Consider the following 18,993-nt stretch of genomic DNA (forward strand, 5'->3'; position numbering starts at 1 on the left):
CCACCCCAAAATGTCATAGGAATACAACAGATAAAGGGGTAGTTACCAAAACCATAAGAAGAAAAACAATCTCTAATGAATACAGTACATCTGGAAAGACTCTGAAAACCATTAATCATACGCAAACATATTCATGAGAACAAGAAATTATTCTCTTAAATCTAATCCAGGAGTTACCAAACATTTTAACTCGGGGCCCCCTTCCAGCATTAGGGAACATCGTGGGTACGCTCTATTTCTATGGGCACAAGCGCTGTTCGTAACACCTACTGTTCACACCCTTCTTGTTTTGCAGGTTTAAAGCTTATTTCCTGGACTTCTACACATTTTACACCACTTTTCAAAAGTATGTTTCAAGCCGGACTGTTCCTTCAACAAACAAAAAATGCACGCCCCACAGTTTGGCAACCACTGGTCTAATCTATATCACACGCATATAGCGCCATCCTGTGGATCTGTACGGGAAAATTAAAAAGCAGAGTAACGTTTATTAGTTTACAATTGCCATTTATATGCCAAATCAAAATTGTAGCTAACCTGTGCTGGTTTTATAGAGCAACATTCTGAGGCTTAGGCTTTAGGTCTTTACACCAGATCACATTTCAAGTAGCCTACATTTGATATAGACCTTGCAGCATCAAGAGAAAACAAAATTCTGAAATACATAGAATTACCAACATCAACACTTAATTGATTAGCCTAATAATTAAAAATAATTATGACAGAGTTTGTTAGCAGGACAATAACTTCAGGTAGGTCTGCCCTACACTGTAATTCAAGAGCGATTTCAACGTGTTTTCCACTTTTGACAGCTGTTCTTGTAATATTTTAGATGAACAAAATATATGCGTTGGTACGGTACTTTTCTTCGGATCCAGGAAGTGACCTCACGACGTCCTCGATGATTTTCTGGGGTAGAAACAAGCCGACGAGGAGGTCGTTCCAACAAAGAAGTTTGCAGGAAAAAGGTGGTCCCACTCAAGAACACCGTTTTATGAAGCGAACGACCGAGCGCTTCTATCTGCTTTTTTTTGCCACAGTGTTGTTGCTTTACGCGCAAAATGAAGCCATCAACTTGTTGCAATTTACTTGAAACGTTATCAGGGCCATAAGGGAGCAGTATGCCGTTTTATCATCTGGATTCAACTTTGAAAAATCCGAACCAAAAAAAAACTGAGACAACAGCTGAGAGTGGGGTGAGGAGGAGGTTGGCTTTGGCAAGTTGTGGACTTCTGCCTTGTAACTCCCGCTGTCGTATGTTGCTAGCTAACTTGCTAATTAGCTAACTTTGATATAAGGTAAGATTTTACGTTGTTTTGATGCTTCAGAGTATATAATACGATTAAATCTACTCAAACAAGGTATAACGTTTCATATATTTTTACATATACATATATATTTTTTGTAACATTCGATCAAGATAAATGGCTTGGAACTTCACTATCTTTATCTGCCAAATTGTTTCAAATCCCAACCATAAACATTCAAACAACTTTTAGGCCTATACTTTTAGTTCATGATATAGAGGAATGCTAGGCTACTATCGGCATTTAGGTTTGTTACAATCGTCATGGCCGACAAAAGTCATTTTGCTGGTTACATCCACCAAATGATACACTGTGCAGTTTATGACAACATTGTATAATTTTGTAATTTGTGGATACATTATATATTTGATACATGGCGGCTGTTGCCAATACCGCTATTTTCCTCGTTTACAAGGTCAGTCAGTATACGATGTATCCAGGCCTAAAGCGTAAATGGATATGGATCTGGGGGGGTGGTTGGTGGGATGGGTGAACCGTTATTTAGCGGTATGTCAACACATGCCGATTTTTTAATTTATTTTTATAGATGATCTTGGTAGGCCCGATTCTAGAACGTTTACCAGACATAATTCTTGATTTTATTTTGTGTAGTCAACGGTTGTCAGTTTAGGTAGAACGTGATACATTGCCACATTAAATAGGCCTAAATGCAATGTTTAGTCAAATCAGTCAATGGCTCTAATCTTTCAGGATGCACATTTATTTTTTTGCTGTTGAACTTGGTATTGGACAATGATTTATTTCAAATGTATAATTGTTTACTCTGTATTCTTTCAGAATTGCCCCATTTCATCAGTCTACTACAGTGTGGTGAGGTCTGTTTTCTGAGTGGTCTGCCACAGTGATTGGTTCAGTGGGCCACTGCAGCATTTCCTCAAGAACATTGGCTGCCTCCTGTGGCTTGATGCTTTTCAGTGCTTGGATGTTGCGTGGGCGATGAGGATGTCCTGCTGGTCCCAGTGGGACAGGATTGTGATGTGATGGGGTGCAGGACGAGCAAGGTCCTCCCTGAGCCACCTGGAGATGTCCAGCTAGACTTGGTCAAAAAGGTGGATCCCCTCCAGACCGACATCTACAAACATTTTATCCGAGGCGACGGCAGTGGGAGTAAAATGAGAGGGGAGAAAACAGGCTCTCCTCTGCCCCAGGCAGCATTCTCAGCCGCCCAGGCACCCACAAATACAGGCCAACCAGAGGCCTCTGACCCACGCAGAAACAAGGTAGCCAAGTACAGAGCAAAGTTTGACCCACGGGTCACAGCCAAATATGACATTAAGGCGCTGATAGGCCGAGGTAGCTTCAGCCGGGTGGTGCGAGTGGAGCATAAGAGCACGCGGCAGCCCTACGCCATCAAGATGATAGAGACACGCTACAGAGAGGGACGTGAGGTATGTGAGTCAGAGCTGTGTGTCCTGCGGCGTGTACGCCACACCAACATTATCCAGCTGATGGAGGTGTTTGAGACAGCTGAGCGAGTATACATGGTGATGGAGCTGGCTACAGGGGGAGAGCTTTTTGACCGTATCATCGCCCGTGGCTCTTTCACAGAGCGTGATGCTACACGTGTCCTACAGATGGTACTGGACGGGGTCAAGTATCTACATACACTTGGCATCACCCACCGTGACCTCAAGCCTGAGAACCTGCTCTACTATCACCCCGGTGCAGACTCTAAGATTATGGTCACTGACTTTGGGCTGGCCAGCACTCGTAAGAAGGGTGATGAGTGCTTGATGAAGACCACTTGTGGGACACCAGAGTACATTGCCCCAGAGATCCTGGTACGAAAGCCATACACCAATGCTGTGGATATGTGGGCTCTAGGGGTCATCTCCTACATTCTGCTGAGTGGAACCATGCCTTTTGAGGATGACAACCGCATGCGCCTCTACCGTCAGATCCTCAAGGGGAAGTACAGCTTTTCTGGGGAGGTAAGCACCTATGACGTTACACCCTCTTCGTCCATTGCTTTTCTGTTTCTTACTAATTTGTTGTCGTCTCTACTTCTCAATACTTCTACAATCCCCTATCGAGCATTCCTCCTTTGACGTGTTGATAATGTTATATGATATACCAGACAGTACATACACTGACACACACCACATATTAGTGAGTGGTGAAGAGGGTACCAATACCAGTTGATGTACTGGTACATACATGGCCATTAGAAGGTATTCACACCCTGGCTGTGATAGGAGAAAATTGAGGATGGATCAACATTGTAGTTACTCCCCAATACATACTTAATTGACTGAGTGAAAAGGAAGCCTGTACAAAATAAAACATATTTCAAAACATGCATCCTGTTTACAATAAGGCACTAAAGTGAAACTGCAAAAAATGTGGCAAAGAAATTAACTTTGCCCCCAACATAACGCTTTGTATTCAGGACAAACACAACACATCACTGAGTACCACTCTTCATATTTTCAAGCATGGTGGTGGCTGCATCATGTTATGGGTATGCTTGTCATCTGCAAGGACTAGGGAGTGTTTTGTAGGATAAGAAGAAACAGAATAGAGTTAAGCACAGGCAAAATCCTAGAGGAAAACCTGGTTTAGTCTGCTTTCCAACAGACACTGGGAGACAAATTCACCTTTCAGCAGGACAATAACCTAAAACACAAGGCTGGAGTTGCTTACCAAGACAACATTGATTGTTCCTGGGGGCCTAGTTAAAGTTTTGGCAAAACTATCTATGGCAAAACTTGAAAATGGCTGTCTAGCAATGATCAACATCCAACTTGACAGAGCTTGAATCATTTTAAAAAAAATTGTGCAAATGGAAATGTACAATCCAGGTGAGCAAAGCTCTTAGAGACACATTACTCAAAGACTCACAGCTATAATCACTGTATTGACTCAGGGGTGTGAATACTTACAGTACAAGTCAAAAGTTTGGACACGCCTACTCATTCAAGGGTTTTTCTTTATGTTTTACTATTTTCTGCATTGTAGAATAATAGTGCAGACATCAAAACTATGAAATAACACATTTGGAATCATGTAGTAACCAAAAAAGTGTTAAACAAATGAAAATATATTTGAAATTCTTCGAAGTAGCCACCCTTTGCCTTGATGATGGCTTTGCACACTCTTGGCATTCTCTCAACCAGTTTCATGATGATTGCTTTTCCAACAGTCTTGAAGTAGTTCCCACAATGCTGAGCACTTGTTGGCTGCTTTTCCTTCACTGCGGTTCAACTCATCCCAAACCATCTCAATTGTGTTGAGGTCAGGTGATTGTGGAGGCCAGGTCATCTAATGCAGCACTCCATCCCTCTCCTTATTGGTCAAATAGCCCTTACACGCCATCACACCTCCTCCGTGCTTCATGGTGGGAACCACACATACAGAGATCATCCGTTCACCTACTCTGCGTCTCAAAGACACGGAGGTTGGAACCAAAAATCTCAAATTTGAACTCCGGTCTAATGTCAATTGCTCGTGTTTCTTGGCCCAAGCAGGTCTCTTCTTCTTCTTGGTGTCCTTTTAGTTGTGGTTTCTTTGCAGAAATTCGACCATGAAGGCCTGATTCACGCACCCTCCTCTGAACAGTTCATGTTGAGATGTGTTTGTGACTTGAACTCTGTGAAGCATTTATTTGGGCTGCAATCTGAGGTGCAGTTGGGATCGTTCGGGACGCTAGCGTCCCACCTCGCCAACAGCCAGTGAAATTGCAGGGCGCCAAATTCAAAACAACAAATCTCATGATTAAAATTCCTCAACCATACAAGTATTTTACACCATTTTAAAGATACACTTCTCGTTAATCCAACCACAGTGTCCGATTTCAAAAAGGCTTTTCGGCGAAAGCAGAACATGTCAGGTCAGCAACTAGTCACAGAAAGCATTCAGCCATTTTCCAACCAAAGAGTGGTACAATTAATCACTAACCTTTGACGATCTTCATCAGATGACACTCCCAGGACTCAATGTTACACAATACATGTATGTTTTGTTTGATCAAGTTCATATTTATATCCAAAAACCTCAGTTTACATTGGTGCCATGTTCAGAAATGCCTCCAAAACATCTGGAGAAATTGCAGAGAGCCACATCAAATAACAGAAATACTCATCATAAACTTTGATGAAAGATACATGTTTTACATAGAATTAATGCAACCGCTGTGTCAGATTTCAAAAAAGCTTAACAGCAAAAGTACAATATTCAATAATCTGAGGACAGAGTTCAGCCACATATGCAAGCCATACAGTTACCCGCCAAATTGTGGAGTTAACAAAAGTCATAAATAGCATTATAAATCTTCACTTACCTTTGCTGATCTTTGTCGGAATGCACTCCCAGGACTCCCACTTGCACAAGAACTGTTTGTTTTGTTCGATTACATCCATTTTTATGACCAAATACCTGTTTTGTTTGTGCGTTTAGTTCACTATTCCAAAGGCACAATGCGCAAGTGCAAAATCCAGACAAAGTCAAGAGTTCCATTACAGTTTGTAGAAACATGTCAAACGATGTTTACAATCAATCCTTAGGGTCTTTTTATAATAAATCTTCAATAATATTCCAACCGGACAATAGCGTATTCATTACAGAGGAAAAAGAAGGCACGGCGTGCCCGTGTGACCGCGCAGTAAACTTCTGATTGGCCTCAGCCTAGTCCACTTGTTGAAACAGCTCTTATTCGACCACCTTCCACAATAGAAGCCTCAAACAACTTTGTAACGACTGTTGACATCTGCTGGAAGCCTTGGGAAGTGCAATCTGGCCCCATAGACACAGCATATTGGATAGGCAATCACTTAAATGAAACTACAAACCTCAGATTTCCCACTTCCTGGTTGGATTTGTCTCAGGTTTTTGCCTCCCATATGAGTTATATTATACTCACAGACATCATTCAAACAGTTTTTAGAAACTTCAGTGTGTTTCTATCCAATACCACTAATAATATGCATATATTAGCATCTAGGACAGAGTAGCAGGCAGTTTACTCTGGGCACCTTATTCATCCAAGCTACTCAATACTGCCCCCCTGTCACCAAGAAGTTAACTCTAATGAACTTATCTTCTGCAGCAGAGGTAACTCTGGGTCTTCCTTTCGTGTCACGGTCCTCATGAGAGCCAGTTTCATCATAGCCCTTGATGGTTTTTGCGACTGCACTTGAAGAAACTTTCGAAGTTCTTGATTTTCCGCATTGTATGGCCTTCATGTTTTAAAGAAATGATGGACTGTCGTTTCTGTTTGCTTATTTGAGCTGTTCTTGCCATAATATGGACTTAGCCCTATTTGCTAAGAACATCTTCTGTATACCACCCCTACCTTGTCACAACACAACTGATTGACTCAAACGCATTAATTTGGGATAGGGGGCAGAATTTTAAACTTTGGATGAATAGAGTGATCTGCCTCTTACTCTGTCCCAGATGCTAATATATGCATATTGTTATTCGTAGTATTTGATAGAAAACACTCTGAAGTTTCTAAAACTGTTTGAATGATGTCTGTAAGTATAACATAACTCATGGCAGGCGAAAACCTGAGGAAAATCCAATCAGGAAGTGGAACATCTGCGCAAGAAAGGTTAAGAAGGAAAGAAATTCCATAAATGAACTTTTAACAAGGTACACCTTGAAATGCATTCCAGGTGACTGACTACCTTATGAAGCTGGTCGAGAGAATGCCAAGAGTGTGCAAAGCTGTCATCAAGGCAAAGAGTGGCTACTTTGAAGAATCTCAAATATAAAATATATTTTCGTTTAACACTTTTTTGGTTACTAAATGATTCCAAATGTGTTATTTCACAGTTTTGATGTCTTCATTATTCTACAATGTAGAAAATAGTAAAAATAAAGTAAATCACTGATAATGAGTAGGCGTGTCAACTTTTGGCTGGTACTGTATGTAAATGAGATCTCTATTTAATTTTCAGTAGATTTACAAACATTTCTAAAAACATGTTTTCAATTTGCCATTATGAGTACTGTTTGTAGATTGGCAAGAATAAAATATATTTAAACCATTTGAATTCAGGCTGTAAAGCAACAAAATTTGGAATAAGTCAAGGAGTATGAATACTTTCTGAAGGCACTAGATTTTAAAACAAATAGTTGAGTAGATTGTTTTGGAGTAGGGGACATTATGGTAATTATCAGAAATGCCTTCAGCATCATGTCGGTTTGGGGATGTAACATCTTTGAGCTGTATATGTGTCATGAATATTGGGCTCATATGAGATTTATCTGTGGGTCTAAAAATATGTATATTGGATGTCTGCTGGGTGATTGGAAATGCAGCAGTTTACAGTTCAGGAGGTGTAACATCTAGGGCTGTGGGGGTAATGACATTTTCTTAGCTGGTTGTCATGCAAAAGACTGCCGGTCTTCTGGTAATTAACAAACACGTTTAGCATCTCCAGGCCCCCACGCATACAAGCTGCTGATGTGAGCCTTTAGAACATCTACATTTTAAAAAAGTAGAATAAATCAATTGAATATACACCATCACAATAAATCCATTTATTTTAGTGTGGTCTAAAGAAACATGATATGACAAAAATGTATTTCAGAAGAACATTTGCCCTAATGTATGTTATCTGGCTATGCGCCATGCTGTAGGCTACTTCATTTTGCAGACAATATATGCTTTAAGTCCCACACCATTATAGTAAGAAGTATATAACTTAGCTAAATAAAATGGATGGGATATTTTTCCGAATTCCGGAGCGAGTGCGCTTATGAAGTGACTATGTTGAGCGTAAAAGTGATAATTTGAAACGGGTCCTATATGTTAACTCTAAATCTGTTTGGCAACTTTGGTTGTGAATGGTACAAAACTAACAATGTCTTATAAATCAAAATATATGGGCTGCATGATGCGACTATAGGCTATTGATTTGAGAAAGTAAAAAAAAAAAAAACTTACTCTGTTCCTTGCTTCAGGCTGCACACGCTAATCTCATCAAATGATCGATCATATTTTCACCCATCAGACTATTCTCAATTTAATCTGTCTTTACTAATATGTAAAATTTATTTCAATTTATAATGGTCCATTATCAAATGGGCAGGGGAAAAAAGATGTCTGTATGCACTCGAATAGTGAATGGAGGCCACTTACCCACAGGTTAGTTTTTCACTGATGCCGGGGTAGGCTACTGGATTATTTCACTCCACACATTAACCACTATTTGAGGAGCATGCAGCCTCTCACTACGTGAAAGGTGACATTCTTCCCAAACTCTCTATACCATGAGCTCTACAACCCTGTTCATGCAACTACCTGATGCTTCATTTGAGAAACCAAGTGAAGTCTGTTCGGGCACATCAATAGTAACATGTTTTCACAACGAAACATTTAATTAACTGTTGACAGCCCCTCTCACTGCATGCTCGAGAAAGGAATGAAGGAGAGAGGGGAGGAGATGGAAACGTACCGTGGTGAGAGATTCTGTAGCTAAAGGTAATGTCAGCCTATTAATTATAAAAATGTAAAAGCAATCCCTATTACTAGGCTATTCAAAATCAAATACAAATACACTAATTGTAATTATGTACCAAAGACATCTTAAATTCGTTATTTTTTGGTGTTTTTTCTGCAATGTATAATAGGCTATGCATTGTATAGACACAATCATTCTTTTAAATTCAGTTTTTGGGGGGGTGTTTGGGCTCATATGTAGACATGCGTAAGCTCTAATATGCATATTCATACGCTGTAATATGCATATGGGTGTTTTTTAATTAATCCTCACCTTAAAGTGTTGTGTTGGGCTTTGAAACATCCACAAAGATCATGTTTTCTACTGTTTCAACCAATTGTTGAACTTTCTTCAAATTGATCAGTCACAGTTAGGTAAGTTTTAAAACCACATACTGTTTTGATGATAAGTGTTTGATGTGATTTTTTTATTGAATTTGCATTGACGTCATACTGGTTAGAGGGACAATAGAGTCCCGAGTACCAGGCCATTAGCTTCCTGATGATTGTTACTGAGTTGAGTACTACCAACGCATGTCCAGAGTGCATAGAGGGAGATTACCGTGACTCAACTGTCACTTGGAATATTACTGCGGTCGTGACTTGTGTAGCAGTAATATGGTCACTGCGACAGCCCTATTAACATCTGACTGGGGTAGAAACAAGTGTACAGTAGGGCACTTGAGGGCACTTAGTGACTCTGCTGTAGTAAAGAAAGATTCCTCACAGTTGGAAATCCCAGCAGAGAATCAAAACCAAAGTTACACTTCTTTTAGTTTAAGAAAATATATTAATTTAGTTCTGGATGCTTTGCAGACAGTTGCTTATGTGTTAGGTTTCATTTTAATAAAAAACATGTCTGTTTCTCAACTGGGCGTAATGCTCATGTCATCTCTGAACTTACAACACGACCCCCCCTACGTGACTTTGTGACGTAGCTTAAGGCTGGAGTTCCTGGAAGCAACCACAGTATGCTTGATGTGTGCGTGCATTGGGGCCTTTCTTATACTCTAAATCAGACAGGCTCAGCTTCTCAGTGTGGGTAACACACATGGTTGTAGGCTATTCTTCCTTTATAAAGGCCTAATGTTTATGCTGTAGTCTGAGGGCAAATCACCCCCTGTCCTTTATCATTGGACAGCACTTTGAACGAGCGAAAGACATGCCTGGCCATGTCTTTTTCCTTGGATCCTAGGGTTCAGAAATTGTACTCAATATCTCGTTGCCGTATGTTACACTACAAAAAAAGAATCTGCCTTTAAGTTCACATTGTGAAGTTACTACTGTGCTATTAACATGTAGCCTGTAGGTTTACAGAGCTTTACAGTACAGCAATATTAAACTGTAGCTGCTTTACACTCTGCTGCCCCCTTGTGTGCATTGTTCATTATGGCCATGCCCCCAAATTGACCTGTTATCAACCAGTGTGCTAGAGAAATTGACCCTCTCTGCTAATGAATTACTTTGATTCGACCCTTCCCCCCCCCGTGCATAGAAATGTGCAGTTTCTCAACATTTAAACCTTTTTCTTTCTCCCTGCTCAGCCATGGCCCAGTGTGTCCAACCTGGCAAAGGACTTCATCGACCGTGTGCTGACTGTTGACCCCAGTGAGAGGTTAACAGCAGGACAGGCTCTGAAGCACCCCTGGATCGTCAGCATGGCCGCGTCATCCTCCATGAAGAACCTGCAGCGCTCTATCTCCCAAAACCTCCTGAAGAGGGCCTCATCACGCTGTCACAGCACCAAGTCTGCCCAGTCCACACGCTCCAGCCGCTCCACCAAGTCCAACAAGGCTCGTCGTGCTCGGGAAAAAGAACTGCGTGAGCTCAACCGCCGCTACCAACAACAATACAATGGCTGAGTAATAGTTATGTGGGTTGCAATGTTGAAACTCATAATGTTGTGTGTCTCAGTGAGACCACAAGCAGGGACTTACCAGCAGCTGCCTGGAACAGCAATTCAGCTCCTAGGCCATAGTGCCACTGGGGCAGCAAGAAAAACATCCTCATATTTCACCCTTTTTCCTAGATTCCTATTCCCTAATGTTTCTTTCCTGTCCTTGTGTGTCTCACATTTATTTATTGTTGATTATATTGTTTCTGTGGAAATGGTCACTTGAAGCTGCCCATCTAAACGGATCTGTTGAACAACATTCTAGGAATTAAGTTTTAGGAAGGGGTGTTAAAATGCTGTTCCTGCACTCGTTCTTGATTATTTGATGTGAATTCATGGTACAAGAACAGTGGGTCACTTGCTTTGGTGGAGATACACTACATGACCAAAAGTATGTGGACACCTGCTCGTCGAACATCTCATTCCAAAATCATGGGCATTAATATGGAGTTGGTCCCCCTTTTTGTCTATAAACCCTCTTCTGGGTAGGCTTTCCACTAGATCCATTCAGCTACAAGGGCATTAGTGAGGTCGGGTACTGTCGGCGTTCCAATTAATCTGAAAGGTGTTCGATGGGGTTGAGGTCAGGACTTTGTGCAGGCCAGTCAAATTCTTCCACACCGATCTCGACAAACCATTTCTGTATGGACCTCGCTTTGTGCACGGGGGTATTGTCATGCTGAAATAGGAAAGGTCCTTCCCCAAACTGTTGTCACAAAGTTGGAGGCACCGAATCGTCTGGAATGGCATTGTATGCTGTAGCGTTAAGATTTCCCTTCACTGGAACTAAGAGGCCTAGCCCGAACCATGAAAAACATCCCAGACCATTATTTCTCCTCCACCAAACTTTACAGTTGGCACTATGCATTGGGGCAGCTAGTGTTCTGGCATCCAACAAACCCAGATTTGTCCGTTAGACTGCGAGATGGTGAAGCGTGATTCATCACTCCAGAGAATGTGGTTCCACTACTCCAGGGTCCAATTGCGGCAAGCTTTATACCACTCCAGCCAACGTTTGGCATTGCGCATGATGATCTTAGGCTTGTTGGGCTGCTCGGCCATGGAAACCCATTTCATGAAGCTCCTGACTAACAGTTATTGTGCTGACGTTGCTTCCAGAGGTAGTTTGGAACTCTAGTGAGTGGTGCAACTGAGGACGGACGATTTTTACGCACTATGCGGTCCCGTTCTGTAAGCTTGTGTGGCCTACCACTTCGCAGCTGAGCCGTTGTTGCTTCTAGAAGTTTTCACTTCACAATAGCAGCACTTACAGTTGACCGGGGCAGCTCTAGCAGAGCAGAAATTTGATGTACTGACTTGTTGGAAAGGTGGCATCTTATGACAGTGCCACATTGAAAGTAATTTAGCGCTTCAGTACGGGCCATTCTACTCCCAATGTTTGTGTATGGAGATTATGTCTGTGTGCTTGATTTTATACACCTGTCCGCAATGGGTGTGGCTGAAATGGCCGAATCGACTAATTTTGAAGGGATGTCCACATACTTCTGGTCATGTAGTGAATATATCCTGAGATACTAAATATTTTTTTTTATACTTTGTGCTAAAACACAAGTATGTCAGAAGCAAGGTTTCCATCCAATTGACTACAGATTTTCTTGTGAATATTAAAAAAAGAAGAAGAATTAAAAACAATCAGAGAATTAAAACCCACCAGAGATGTGTTTCCGGGAAATTAACTTGTTGCGGATGAAAGGCTTTGCTTGATGATGTAGTGTTTATAAAAATAACTTGTGCGGTTAAATTCCCAAATAAAAAAATATCAGTTAAATGGGTTTCCATCGCATTTTCAACTCTGATTGTTTTGCCACAAAAAAAAATGCGTTATATAGCAGATATGCCCACTCTGGTACTGACCCTGGCACTCTAGCCAACAGCTCTCAGATACAGTGCAGGTAAAGCCTACATGATGAGATTATTATGGCCATCATGTCACCAGAATAAGACCCTCAATATTTATTGGAAAGGAGATTCAAGCTCATCACCTTGCACTTTCACCACCCTGTGAAGTTCATCATAATTTATTTCATCTGTAGCATAATAAACTGCATGCTTTCCCGAGTTGTAGTGGGAGGACCATACATGTCATCACTTGACTCCAAGTTTACTTCGATATGATGGTTATTCTATCACTATTTGCGCATAAAAGCATTTCCACCTACATTTCTCTGATAATTAATTTTACTGACACAAAAATATCCCACCTTGTGTAGCACATATTGCTTTGTCGACATTTGGAAAGTTTACTGAAAAATGTGCTGTTTCCATCAGGCCAGTCGTGACTTAAAAAAAAAAAAAGCTGGTTGGATGGAAACCTGGTTAATGAAGGCCAAAATAAACATTTATTTATTTAATTTTGGTTTAGAAGTCTAGTATATCCAATATTATTGTATTCTGACCAGTTGCTTTCAATGATTTGAAAATTAAGTATTTTTCTAACCAGGATTCAGTTTTTATAACCTGTTAATGTAGGAGTTGTTTCTATTCATTTTGGGATTATTTTTTAACTGTGATCTTGAAAGACTATGGGAGGTTGACTGGAAACTCTAAATAAGGAAAGATGAGCCAGCGCTTTTGCATAGTTGTCATTGTGGGGACTGGGGACTTATTCGGATCGAGGCCTGTCCTGTCTCTGCACTTTCCTGGTCCTGCTACACAGTCTGAGATGGACAGCCCTATTGTAATGAAGGATACACGTCAAGGGATGTGTAATTTAACAAATTGATGGAGAATAGATCGCTAACTGATGGAGAAAACTGGTTGATGGCTCAGTATTAATTTAGTTTTTGTTATATCAAATGTCTTTCCAATTTGTTCTGATTAGTTTAGACATGTCATGTTTTTATTGTATTTTTTCCCATAATTGTCATTGACCAAACCGTATAGTTAGTAGGTTGACAACATTTGTAATATTGTGGATGCTTTGCCAGTCAGAGCTCACACTATTGGGAGAGACCAATTTAAATCTGGCATTTGTTCTCTATTGTCAAGTCTTTTAAAAATCAAGAATAATTGCCTTAAAATATGCTTGAAAACAAATCTGGAGTGTTGTGATGAAGTATTTTACATTGTTCTTTCAAATAATTATCTTCAATACTTCCACGTTTTATTTTTAGCGTACTTTGTTATAGCCTGTGAATGCACTTATTTTAATTAAATTCAAGGGATGGATCAAGAACCTGATCACATTTAACTGATTGTTTCAGTTTCTAGCACTTCATTTTTAGGGGTCATTCAAGTGTTTTGAAGGGCTTCAAAAGCAATTGTGTGTTAAAAAAAAATATATATATATAATAAAATTATACCTCTTAGTTATTGTGTTGACAGGATGTAGGTTTTATGTCTTCATTAAAACTGCTCTTGTTTACCTTTTTGTACTCCCCAACCAGAACAACCATTATAAGCAATTGGTATGATGTGGTCATATGTACGTTTAAGTAATTTGTGGTGAGAAGCGCTGGTATTTTGAGGTACATATATTTTTTTAAGATACTGGAAAGTCAACAGAGCCGTATCAGCTGACCTCAGTCTCTCTTTTGGAATTTCTATAATGTTACAATATGCTCTATCTACACTGTCGGTCCTACTGCTGTTATTTGTTTTGTAAATCGTTGCACGCAGTCAAGTGCAGTGGTGTCCCCCGTCCCCCCTCTCCACATAGTTCACGTGGTCACCTGTTGACGTAATGGTAACTCAATTTTAATAGCATCTCTTCGTCACATGAAGTGCCTGACATTTGTATTGTTGTCATTTATGTGCATGTTTCTGTAAGTAGACACTTTTTTTGTTCAACTCCGTGTGTGTCATGCAGCATACAGTGCATTTGGAAAGTTCAGACCCCTTGACTTTTTATGTTACAGCCTTTTTCTAAAATGGATTAAATACATTTCTTCCCTCATCACTCTACACACAATACCCCATAATGACAAAGTGAAACGTTTTTATTTTTTATGTTTGCAAATGTATGAAAAGATTTCAGAACCTTTGCTATGAGACATGAAGTTGAGCTCAGGAGCATTCTTTTTTCATTCATCATCCTTGATGTTTCTACAACTTGATTAGAGTCCATCTGTGGTAAATTCGATTGATTAGACATGATTTGCAAAGGCACACACCTGTCTACATAAGGTCCCACAATTAACAGTGCATGTCAGAGTAAAAACCAAGCCCTGAGATCGAAGGAATTGTCCGTAAACAGGATTGTGTCGAGGCGTAGATCTGGGGAAGAGTACCAAAACATTTCTGCAGCATTGAAGGTCCCCAAGAACACAGTGGCCTCCATCATTCTTAAATGGAAGACGTTTGGAACCACCAAGACTCTTCCTAGAGCTGGCCACCTGGCCAAACGGAGCAATATGGAGAGAAGGGCCTTGGTCAGGGAGGTGACCAAGAACCTGATGGTCACTGACAGAGCTCCAGAGTTCCTCTGTGGAGATGGGAAAACCTTCCAGAAGGACAAACCATCTCTGCAGCACTCCACCAATCAGGCCTTTATGGTAGAGTGGCCAGATGGAAGCCACTCCTCAGTAAAAGGCACATGACAGCCTGCTTGGAGTTTGCCAAAAGGCACCTAAAGGACTCGCAGACCATGAGAAACAAGATTCTCTGGTCTGATGAAACCAAGATGGAACTCTTTGGCCTGAATACCAAGCGTCAAGTCTGGAGGAAACCTGGCACCATCCCTACAGTGAAGCATGGTGGCAGCATCATGCTGTGGAGATGTTTTTCAGCGGCAGACTAGTCAGGATCGAGGGAAAGATGAACGGAGCAAAGGACAGAGCGAGCCTTGATGAAAACCTGCTCCAGAGTGATCAGGATATCATACTGGGGCTAAGGTTAACCTTCCAACAGGACAACGACCCTAAGCATACAGCCAAGACAATGCAAGATTCGGAACAAGTCTCTGAATGTCCTTGAGTGGCCCAGCCAGAGCCTGGACTTGAACCCGATTGAACATCTTTGTAGAGACCTGAAAATAGCTGTGCAGCAATGTTCCCCATCCAACCTAACAAGGCTCTGCAGATAAGAATTCGAGAAACTCCCCAAATACAAGTGTGCCAAGCGTGTAGCGTCATACTCAAGGCTGTAATTGCTGCCAAAGGTGCTTCAACAAAATAACGGGTCTGAATAGTTATGTAAATGTAATACCTGTTTTTTTTTAAGTTTGGCTTTGTCATTATGGGGTGCTGTATGTAGATGAAGAAAAAACGATTTAATCCATTTTAGAATAAGGCTGTAATGTAAGAACATGTGAAAAAAGTCTAGGGGTCTGAATACTTTCTGAATGCACTGCATCTGTAACATGCATTTCCACCCCACAGAACTAATAATGCCATGGTTTCAGTCACTTGTTGATTTGGTTTTTGGAACACCACTGTCTTACAGTTAATTTAAAAAAAGGTTTGGTTTTAATGCACATTTGAGATTCTAAATTCCCTGTACATCACAAAAACACAATTGCTGGACCAAAAGAGAGAATACATTTTTTGGGGAAATGAAGCAAAGGTTTAAAAATAAAACACATAATTGTAAAGTGTGCAATGTGTGCCAGGTCAATGAGTAAGTAAATAGTATTTGCAAGCGATTTTGCAGAATGTGAAAATTTTCCTAAAGCGTTTCCTTTCACATTTTCTATATGTACTATACATGTATAAATGTTGTTGACCGTTTTCTGAAGTAGCCAATTCAACACTGTCTTCTGAGTACAATTGTTTTTATGATTTTGAATATTCTTGTTCATGTGTGTGTTTAAATGAGTGATAACAACATATTGATTATTCTACATTAACTAACTGGTTCAATGAGTCATGTTTTACGCAAATGTGCCAAATAAACTCGAACCTGACTACCTTTTTGAATAGTAATTTAAATCAGTTTTCAGCAATGATCAGTCTTCGTGATAGTTTCTTGCAACAATCTAAGCAAGTATCAGCCATATGTTCATACCAAAGTGAAGAAACGCACCCTTATTCACACCGAGTGTGTCTCATGCTTTGTCAGATTTCCCTGTGTTTTCATCGATTCGGTCTCATTGTGGTCTCCCATGTGTGAGCCCTATAGATTTTTTGTTTGGCAGTCCTAGTAAAACATTCCACAAATATGACTAAAAGGGGTTTGCTGCAATGTAAGATTGATGGTGATCTATCATGTTTCATCATAGGTAGGTATTATGTGGTTAATTAAATTAGCTAAGAAGTTTAAAGACTTTACAACAAGGAGCAGCATTGCTATTACTGGCTGATTTCAGATTGGGTAACCCTAAGAAATCTGTTATGGGTGTAAGATGGCACAGTGATGCCATCTGTTGGTAAATGTTCATTACTGCAACTCTTGTGTTTTACCGGGGTGCTTCAGATACCCGGATGTGTTGTGATGTACTGAACAAGACTGGTTACTCGCATCAATGCCTCTGTCTCGTCATTTAGCATTCAAACATGGTGTCAGAGTCGGATAACTAACCATGCTTTCCGCAAATTAGAGTCACCTGCTCTGGTTTACAAACAAATGCTTATTTGTGTAAAATTTCGCCCGGAATTGGCCTTAAGCTAGAGTGAGTTTGCTAGTTAGCTTCAGTGTTGTTAGCATCGGTTAGACATGGCAGCGAACATTCCCCCTCCCGCCGTTATGAAGCTCAGCGGGGATTGGAGCACGAACTGGGATACGTTTAGAGGTGAATGGGAGGACTACGCGCTAGCAACGGGACTTCTGGAAAAGGAAGATGAGGTAGTGGCTGCCACTTTGAGGACTATAATGGGAACTGAATGCCGACACGTATACAAACACAACCTGAACCTAACAGCAGCACAGCAAGGTAACGCTATAGCTATTCTTGATGCTCTTGAACATTACTTTACGCCAGCAAAGAACGTCATCTACGAGCGTTATGTTTTCGGTCGTTGCAAACAGGAGGACGGGGAGTCCATTGACAGCTTTGTCACTAGGTTAAGGGAAAAGGCAGCTACATGTGACTATGGTGCTTTAAGAGATGAACTGATCAGAGATACGATTGTGCTTGGCATAACGGATGAGGGCACCCGCAGACGTTTGCTGAGAGAACGTGACCTGACGCTGGCCTTGGCAGTGGAGACATGCCGTGCAGCAGAGCTTACTGATATACGGATGAGGTCCATGGAGCTAGAAAGGCAACATACGGACAATGTAAATGCTACATTCAGGCAGCCAGTAAAGAAATTCCCCTTTGCCACAGCTAATGCTAATACTACAGCCAACTCTGCAGTAGACAACCCCAATACATGCCGATATTGTGGCATTTCTCATGGACGAGGAAAAGAACACTGCCCAGCCTATGGAAAAATATGCAAATCCTGTGGTACAGCTAATCACTTCGCAAGGGTCTGCATGAAAAGCAAGAGAAAGGAGGGTAAAGTGCACTCCATGGAAACAAACACAGATGAAGGGAACGACAGCACAGAGGATGTATATGCTAGCGAGTGCATAGGGGCAGTGAGGGCAAAAGGACAAAAGTGGTTTGTCACTCTGCTACTTAATAATAAACCACAGCAATGCCAGCTAGATTCAGGGGCCACATGCAACGTTATGAGCCTTAAAGACAAAAGGAGGCTTGCGCCCAGAGACAAACTCACACAGAGTAGCACCAAGCTGAAACTGTATTCAGGCCAGTTCATGACCTCTTTAGGCCTGTTTGTGACAGAGTGTGTTTTACGTGGCCAGAAATACACCCTTGAGTTTGAAATAGTTGAGGCTAGTCAACAGCCGTTACTGTCAGGTTCTACATGCGAGCGCCTTGGACTTATTAACTTCACCATCCCAGCTGATCTTAACATTATTGACAAAGTCCAGGCTGGGCCCCTGAGCAAGGAGACACTCCTAAGCAAGTACCATGATGTCTTCAACGCACCGGTCGAGTCAGTTCCTGGGGAAGTCCACTTTGAGTTGGACGCAGAAATCCAGCCTGTCCAGTGTGCACCCCGCAATGTACCAGTGGCCATGAAAGCAGCTACGAAGGCTCAGCTTGACAAATACGAAGCAGATGGCCACATCATATCCGTCACCGAGCCTACGGACTGGATAAGTAATATGGTTATCGTCAAGAAACCAGACAAGCTACGGATATGCATTGATCCTAAACACCTCAACCGGGCTCTGCGACGTTCACATTACATTATGCCCACGTTGGAGGATGTTCTTTACAAGCTCCCAAAGGCCAGAGTCTTCACGCTCGTGGATGCCAGAGATGCCTTTCTGCAGTGCAAGCTCGACGAGCCCAGCAGCTACATGACCACCTTTTGGACACCCTGGGGCAGGAAGAGGTGGTTGAAGCTTCC

At 41.2% G+C, this 18,993-nt stretch overlaps 1 protein-coding gene across 1 annotated transcript; it reads left to right on the forward strand.

Moving 5' to 3' along the window:
* The first annotated feature begins 295 nt into the window (after positions 1 to 295).
* On the forward strand, positions 296 to 16,537 carry LOC110495161 (serine/threonine-protein kinase H1 homolog). The gene is made up of 3 exons (XM_021570491.3): positions 296 to 1,298; positions 2,106 to 3,259; positions 10,320 to 16,537. Exons 2-3 carry the CDS (start codon positions 2,309 to 2,311, stop codon positions 10,635 to 10,637), a joined length of 1,269 nt encoding a protein of 422 aa, XP_021426166.2. The 5' UTR covers positions 296 to 1,298; positions 2,106 to 2,308; the 3' UTR covers positions 10,638 to 16,537.
* The last annotated feature ends 2,456 nt before the right edge of the window (positions 16,538 to 18,993 follow it).

The sequence above is a fragment of the Oncorhynchus mykiss genome, chromosome 2, assembly GCF_057628025.1.
Source record: "Oncorhynchus mykiss isolate SJ-2025 chromosome 2, ASM5762802v1, whole genome shotgun sequence".
Classification (NCBI taxonomy): domain Eukaryota; kingdom Metazoa; phylum Chordata; class Actinopteri; order Salmoniformes; family Salmonidae; genus Oncorhynchus; species Oncorhynchus mykiss.

What these genes read in the sequence shown, in the direction of transcription:
- LOC110495161 (XM_021570491.3), top strand. Translation starts at nt 2,309, where the DNA reads ATGGGGTGCAGGACGAGCAAGGTCCTCCCTGAGCCACCTGGAGATGTC. An exon ending in AGTACAGCTTTTCTGGGGAG is followed by an intron (nt 3,260 to 10,319) that starts GTAAGCACCTAT and finishes CTCCCTGCTCAG; the next exon opens with CCATGGCCCAGTGTGTCCAA.